Genomic DNA, 8,144 nt, shown 5'->3' on the forward strand with positions numbered 1-8,144 from the left:
AGAGCATAGTGTGATAAACATCTTAGTAACGGAGATGAGTGCCACTCCCTACAGTCAGTTACATCTAGACATTCATGTCAAGAGACTACCTTTACCTGGGTAGGGAAAGGCTTTACAGTGTAGACATTCTATTTTCATTCAAGGATCATTTATGTTACCGTACGTTATATATAACAGTCTTGCATTTAGCCATCAGCCTGCATCCCATAGGCAACAAACAAGTAGTAGTGAATTGACTTTATTTGTAGTAACATCCATATAACTGTTTTGAAGTAACACTTGTTGTTCTGACAATGAACATCTCTGGGGTGGACCTATAGTTATTGAATAAAGGTTAACACTTGTTATTCTGACAGTGAACATCCCTGGTATGGACCTATAGTTGCTGAATAAAGGTTTGCTGAGTTTTAACTGCTGAAACCTGAATTTCTGAACTTGGTTAACTGCTGGACTTTACAATAATTAGCTAAAGGACTGAAATGTCATGAATAGATTATACCAGATTAGTGGAAAAAGAAAGGCATTTGTGATAGATGTAGGCAGCTATTTTTACTCTCCCTGATTCTTCTGTAAGTTTGAAATAAATTGCACCATAACCTTAGCCTATGCTAGGGCATAACACAAGATGATCCTAACTCATAATTAACCACTATTACTCGAGTGAGTGAAAGTTTTAATTAATTCAGTGAAGTGCTGTATTTTATTTAACTTCACCCAGTAGTAGTTCTGTTAATTTTGTACTGTATTAAAATATTCTTATATAAACAGAATTTACTAAATCACATTGTAAAATACATTTTACCATTAACTATTTTTAAACACTTGACATAAATGTCTTTTCAGAATATTCTTGTTTCTTTAAATAATTTTGCTTCAAGCCAATATTTACTTTCTTTAGACAGTGAAAGGGGGCATATCAGAGACAAGAATTGAAAAGCGAATAGTGATCACAGGTGATGCGGACATTGATCACGATCAGGTATGATTTATAAATTACTGAAACTATTCCTACATTCATCTGATTTTTTAAAACTGTAAACCTAAAAGTCAGTATCAGTACAGGCATGCTGTTGAAGTTAATTGGTTTACTAATTAGATCAAATATAAAATTCGTGTTTTGAATCACTTTTCCTCATTTGCAAATTGTGTAATTTATCATGAATCTCTCTTCACCTTGCTACTGATCATGCATGTTCCACCTCCTTCTTGTTTTTGCCCTTCTGTGGTTTCCTTGGGCTAGGCGCTGGCTCAGGCAATTAAAGAAGCCAAAGAGCAGCACCCTGACATGTCAGTGACCAAAGTAGTGGTACATAAAGAGACAGAAATCACACCAGAAGATGGGGAGGATTGACCACAGGTAAGAAGATAAGATTTTTCCCAGGCATTCTTGGGCTGGCATGTGACAAAGTCCACTTCTTCTTTCATAATTCATATCTAACCCTTTCTATTTATTCTCTCTGGCATTCATACTACATCTTGTGAAAACATAGATTTCCAAAATTTTAACTTAAGTTTGTTGTGCAGTGCTCTTCCCTCCCCTCCACCTCAACCTTCTATTAATGCCAGTTAGAGAAATAGAAGAAACCCATTTGCTTATGTCTGCTTGCTAGCTGCTATGCATTTGCCATGATCCAGTATGTTGCGCTGTAATTTCCAATTCTGAAGACTGCATATGCATATGGCTTATAGGGAAATGAAAGCATTTCTTTATAAAATATTGTTCTGTTTGAGAAAGCTTGCAAGTAAAATGGCTGCAACCTATCATATAATGAACAGAGCTGTGGATTTTAATTCAAATTTGTTCAAGTATGATTGAAATTTATTTTATACTGTATCTTTTTCTCAGCTTACTGAGTAATAAGTGGTGATGTGAATGTTTTTATTGCCTTGTTTTTACATGGCTGTTTGGTTTCTGACAATGGCATTGTTTCTTGAAAGGAGATAGTAATATAGTTTCTAGTTGTCTATTCAAATTCAATAAAGGCATGCTGACAAATTCTGGCTAAGCAGGCATCTTGAAGATAATGCAGTTACTGTATGCATGTGCTAGAATATGTTGTGCATACTAACATGCTGTGCAAGAGCTCTTTATACTCCCATCATCTGTCAGTGGCTTTGACAGTACACAGAAAAGAAAGGGGGTGTGTGGCTTTTCTGCTTTGAATGGATATCATAATCTTTATTTCAAACAATATGTATTATAAACTGTTAATGAACCAAGTTACCTGTGAAGAGTTGGGACTCACAAAATGGATTGCTGTAGCCTTTTTTCAGAATAGGAATAATATAAAGGACAGAGAACGGGTTGACTCCTGGGGTGCAAGACAGGGTGGCAGACCAGTCCTGGACTCTCCCCTGCAACAAGGTCCAATATATCATCTGGCAACTACAGATATACTTTTTCATACAGCATATACAGCTATTGTTGTCACAGTTTGAATAACTCCACTGTGACCATATGTTACTGCCTTACACCAAATACCTGATCTAACACCATTATAGCCATTGCTCTCTTGAAGTCGTATGCCCAGATTTTTCAGCCCCTCTACTTGATGTACCAGAGGTTGGATCTAGGACCTTCAGTATGTGCTTTTACTACAGCACATAGATCCTTCCCATTTATTTTTTTTTTTCAGAAAATACTATAGATCATACATGAGACTCAAAATCTGTATACTGTACCTCTTTGCTGATCTATACCTCACACTATCCAAAAACTTTGATTTGGTTGCTGTCATTATTTAAATATAAAATAGACACCTGGCATGAAAAGGCTCAGAATTTTTTTAAAAATAACTAAAACTGTAATTTTATATACTGCTTATTCCTTTAGAAAAATTATGCAGTTGTGAGGCAAACAGATGTTCCTGGAGTCCTACCAACAGTTTTAAATCAGTGTGCTATACAGAGCTAATTGTACTAGCAATCGTTGTCATATTTTTTGTAGCACATAACCATAGCTATTTTATCCATTTTAAAATCAGTTTCTTTCTAGAACTTAACTATGCTTTCTCTACTGCAGGAATAATGTAGCTTTCTTACTAAGTCATCATACACATCATTGGGAATACAGAAGCCTACATGGAGTCATGGTTGTAACTGAGCAGGCTTGCGTTTCTCCCAGGAAATTTTCAATGTGGAAGAACCAGTCTTGATTGCTACTAAGGACATTGGCAGAAATATTGTCCCATTTACAGCAATCTGATTCAGCATTAGTAAACCAATATTTGCATGAAGCAACAAATTACAAAAAGGCAGCATTTTAATTTTCCTCAACTACATTTCCATCTATACCTGCACGTTCATCAACAATATAAAACAGTGAACTCATGCTACACATAAAGCAGTCCATGCCTTCACACTTATTGAAAGTCTAAATCACGGTTTCTTAGGCAGCAAAACTTTTGTTTAGGGTAAGAGTACCCTAAAATGCTAGAGGCTGTATAGATACTGTGTATAATATTTTATCACATTAGATGTGCCAATAACTCACTTTATTCAGTAAACAACTTGAATCATACACTTGTTTTCATCTGGTTTTATTACTCTTGTCCAATAAACAATGGTGAATCTCTAATCTTATTTAAATGCTTACAAAATGTGCTTTGTTTACCTGATTTGAAACCTTTAATAGATAATTATTTTAGCATTGTTCAGAGTTTCAAATTAGAAATCCTGCAGCCTCCCTTCCACAAGTCCTCATGCTATAAAGTACGCTGTGACTATTTTAACAAAAATGTGTGTTTTCCTTAGCATTTCAGAAGTATTTGTCTGGCGTCATGACTTTTTTAAAATATCAGTTTCTTTCTCTTCTCATAGAAAAAAGTTTCTTTTCACAAATCGGGTCAGTGTTTCCTATCTAGGTCAGAGTTAAGCCTTAAACTGTACAGAATACCTACTGAAGCATTCTTTGGTATTGGTTATCACTTCCATTTAAGAAATACTGTCTTCATTACACTGTCGGTCACATCACAACACATGGTGAATGTATGTTTCTGCATTGTGAAATAAAAGTGGTAAATGCACCCAAATTTGTATTGGTCTGTGTCTAAAAAAACCCTGTTTTCTGTATTCAAACTTTAATACATTTGTATAATAGAAAAGGCAATTTAATGTGGATGTTCTTCTGATAGGCTAGAATATGATATTCAGGCAGGTATGCGTAGAAAAGTAGGAAAACTGAAGAAATGCTGTGTAAACAAATACCTTCTGTACAACTGTGTACATACAATAGGTGCCCCCTAATTTCCTCTGTATTATATGGCTCTGTATTGTATTTCACATACACTAAATTAAGAACATGATCGGTTAACTATTTTGGTGTATTAGCTTGAAAAATATTTTATTTTATATTCTAAATCAAAAGAGAATTGTTTCAACAAATTATTCAAGTACAATCCAGCACAAAGTCAATTTTTATTCCAGTTGAAAAATTAAGGATGTGTTTCATCCTTTCCCACTCTAATCATTGAGACTTAAACGTACTTAAATCAGTCTGTTTCATGCTAAATCATGTTTTAATTTAGAAACTCATCAACAGTTCACTTACGATATTTTTCTTGAAGAGAAAATAGAATACATTCTATAGACATTTGAAATACCTAAAGGACCATATGTAGTTTTGTTTTGCTGGTAAAGGCCAAATGTCCATTCACTTTTGAACTGGAGCTTCTGTGAAGTATGACTATTTAGGATAGATTAAAATGAATAAATATTTTTAAAGACTATATATATATATATAGATATCAAGAAAAAAATCTATAGAGAAAAAAATACATAAATACAAACTGCTGCAGTCCAATAGTTTTTTGCAAATGTGGAACTTCAGGCCCTGTTCAGGTGTTCAGTCTATTCCAGAGTCTCGCTTTCTGTACCTGGGATGCTCTTGGGACAGCATAGTCTGCCCAAAATTTTTTCCGGGGGGGGGGGGGAACAATGCAGAAGTACCCAAAAGTCCATTTCTAGTTTTGAAAAATTGGTACTTTTATGTTAATTTATGTTAGTGCAGAGGGAATGCTGCAACTTGTTTAAAAGAAAAATCTCTACTCCTGAAAGCTTCTGGAGAGGCAAATCATCTTTCTGTGTTTAGCAGGAACAGGGGTAAAGGTTAGGGGCTAACCGGTTGACCCAGCCAAAATACATGGAGAATGACAGTATGAACCAGCACATCTACACAGGACCTGAACAGGTAGACATTATAATTTGCGTGATCAGAGAATCAGAATGACCATAAAAACAATGAGCATTGCACATCTATCCTCAGGCAGAGTTACTGATTCCTAAAATTGACATCTCTCTCTGATCCTAAGCTGGTCAGCAATCTGCCAGTGACTTTATATATAAGCCTGCCAAAGGCCCTGTACATGGGCCATGTTGGGATTGTTGCCCATTTCAGGGAGGCCTAATAAGCCAGAGACAGCTCCAGAAATGCTTTATTTCACTGGAACTCCTGAAAAGCTTTAGATCAGGGCCAAGGTGATGTTTTGTCTTTTAGACATACTTGGGACCATTTCACATAACAACATGGACTTATTCTGATAAGTGACTCCTGGGTCTGTCAAGGTCACATGGGTAGTTTATACACTTAGCTAGCTCAGCAAAAGACTGAAATCCTAAACAACTCCCCAAAGTTTGTAACATGCTGGTTTGATGAGCTAGTTGTCTGTGTAAGGCTGCCAATATAACTACTAAGGAGTAAGAACCATTGAACATAATGGGATTTTCTTCTGAGTAAATACAGTATTGAGCAGAAGTTTGTGCTACAAGTTCTTCTTGTCCTACAGATACCTGTAAGCTCTCCTACCTAATGATTGATATAGTTACTGTGGTGTTTCTTTTCCTTCCTGCTTCACAGAAGATTTGCTGCTATAATTTAGAAAACAGCCTTTATCCAATATTTTATTATTATTATTATTCTTTCTTGTTGAAGACTTCCTAACTGCACATCAAGCATATTTCTTCTGGTACTTATTGAACAAAATTTCAGCACTTCTCTGAAGTTTTACCCTCCTAAAATTGTATTATTTTAGACTAGAATATCCAAATATAATCATCTCTGTGCATGCCAAAATAAACCAAATTTGACTTTTTAAAAAACTTACGGCAGCTACTAATGTGATGGGTGTGCCATGATTCTCTGAATATTACCCTCCAGTTCTTCATAAAGCATCAAGAATTTCATTAAAACATATTTCCACCCAGGAAATGTTTCCTTCATCAGCCAAATAAAACAAATAACCAAATGACCATTTGATACTTTATCTGTACATAAGCAAACTAGGAAAATAGACCATATGGGTTAATAGTTGCTATTAAAATATGGGGAATGTTATTTTATAGTGGCTGGTAGGGTGGAGTCTTAAAACCAATTCAAGTGAAAATGAAAAGTATATTGGATACCAACTGCTTCTAATAAACAAATAACAGATACAGGTTATAGCTTCGGTATGTTAGTTCAATACAATTAGAGAATAAGCCCCACTGAACACAATGGAACTTTCTTCTGAATAAACATGTATTGGATTGTGCTGCACGGTTTATGGAATAAATAGAAACTTCTGTCAGAGGTTACTGCTATGTTGCCTCTATTTTAGCATGGCATACCAAAATGAGAATGCTGTCAGAAGCTAACATTGTTTTACATGATTTGTCTATTTAGAATGGGTGCTCACTATCAGAATAAGAAGTGCACAATGATGACTCAATGTTAGTGAACTTTGTTTGAGTCCCTCCTGGGGAATAACTGTTGCTTTTCAATAGATTGTTTTTGGGGGGTTGACTGCCTAATTCTGTGCCAGATGAAATAAAAAGCTCTTGCCTGTTTCTAAGCTGCTGTCTTTGTCTTCTTTTTACTTTAGTTTTATTTTTTGTATGCATGTGGTCCCTACAAACTAACTGCAACAAGACCAGCCTTGTTTGAAGACTTCTACCTTAACATGGAATTATGCAGGAGTGAATCGTCTTATGTTCATTATTTCAAAAACATAAAAATAAAAATGCAATCCTGCTTCATTAAGATTTTTTTAAAAATCATGCTACATAGTGTGTCTAGAGACTGGTGAAATTAATGATGTGCAAGGCCATAAATATAGTAAAGGTTTTGTTGTTGTTATGTGCCTTCAAATTCCTCCTGGAAGAAGGTTACAATGTAGGACATGTCCTGGAAAAGAATGGCATCTAGCCATCCTGGTATCAGGGCCAATTTGGTATCTCTCCCACATGACCCTTTTCTCAAGACCCCTTTGTTAACCTTTTCTATAGCCTGTCCCAGCAGTTTGGCAGAACCAGTACATACATAATGTGTGCATACTGTGCAACAAATTCATCCCAGCGTTGAATGGTGTCATTTGATTCCTATTTGATAGTAACCAAGTTAATGGATTCTTGAAGAGATTCTTGAGGTTCCTGTTGCTGGTGTTCCTATTTAAAGCCCTAATTGCCCTACAAGACACTGAGAGTTGACACAATTGTGCCCAAGTGTCCTCTTGCTGAAGGGACCAGGCAGAGCCTTGCACTGAAGGTAGCGAAGCAAAGTGTGAGATGGCTTTACTGGAGGAGGAAAACTCACTGTTGTTTGAACCTGTTACTGTTTCTGTTCTGTGTTGGCCTGTTACAAACTGGTCTGGAGATAAGATACGACATCCAATTTAACACATTGAGGAAAAAAAATGATTTTTTAAAGACAAAAGTCTCTTACATTGGCATAGGGGAACATAATTAATGTGGCCCCATTAGTTTAAAAGTGTTTAAGAGTGCATCTGGTCCACTTTTACTCATGTTAGTTGCTGAGGCATGTGGATCCTTAGTAGGTCCTTAGCAAGGACAGCCAGACCACCTACATGCTTGACCCTTGTTCTTCGTTTATTACAGCAGATACAGATAGAATGTCTGTCTGGGTCCAGAAATCTGTACATGTCTCTGAAACAGAATCACACCAGCCTGTTAAGAGGTGGAAACAAAACTGTTCTTAAATAAACCTAATCAGGATGCAGAGTATGTAAACAATGGTAGCTGAAAGCTGGCATTCCCTTTCCTTAGACCTTTTTCAAGTGGATCATTGCTGGCTAAATCCAGTTGAATGAAACTGATGTTCTAAACCCATTTAATGGGCCTGTGGAACAAAAACTGGTCTGGTCATCCTGTGA

At 36.1% G+C, this 8,144-nt stretch overlaps 1 protein-coding gene across 15 annotated transcripts in view; it reads left to right on the top strand.

The window, feature by feature from the left end:
* The window catches only part of LOC121917317 (band 4.1-like protein 3), a 201,353-nt gene extending 194,526 nt beyond the window's left edge, over nucleotides 1-6,827 (top strand). For 14 of the 15 annotated variants that reach the window (XM_042443178.1, XM_042443177.1, XM_042443176.1 and 11 more), the window contains 3 exons: nucleotides 899-979; nucleotides 1,241-1,357; nucleotides 3,023-6,827. In XM_042443178.1, coding sequence (XP_042299112.1) covers nucleotides 899-979; nucleotides 1,241-1,351 — 192 coding nt within the window. In that variant the 3' untranslated portion in view covers nucleotides 1,352-1,357; nucleotides 3,023-6,827. The remainder of the gene's footprint in view (nucleotides 1-898; nucleotides 980-1,240; nucleotides 1,358-3,022) is intronic. The other variant, XM_042443186.1, reaches the window with a different exon arrangement.
* Nucleotides 6,828-8,144: the final 1,317 nt, after the last annotated feature.

The sequence above is a fragment of the Sceloporus undulatus genome, unplaced genomic scaffold (assembly GCF_019175285.1).
Source record: "Sceloporus undulatus isolate JIND9_A2432 ecotype Alabama unplaced genomic scaffold, SceUnd_v1.1 scaffold_15, whole genome shotgun sequence".
Lineage (NCBI taxonomy): Eukaryota > Metazoa > Chordata > Lepidosauria > Squamata > Phrynosomatidae > Sceloporus > Sceloporus undulatus.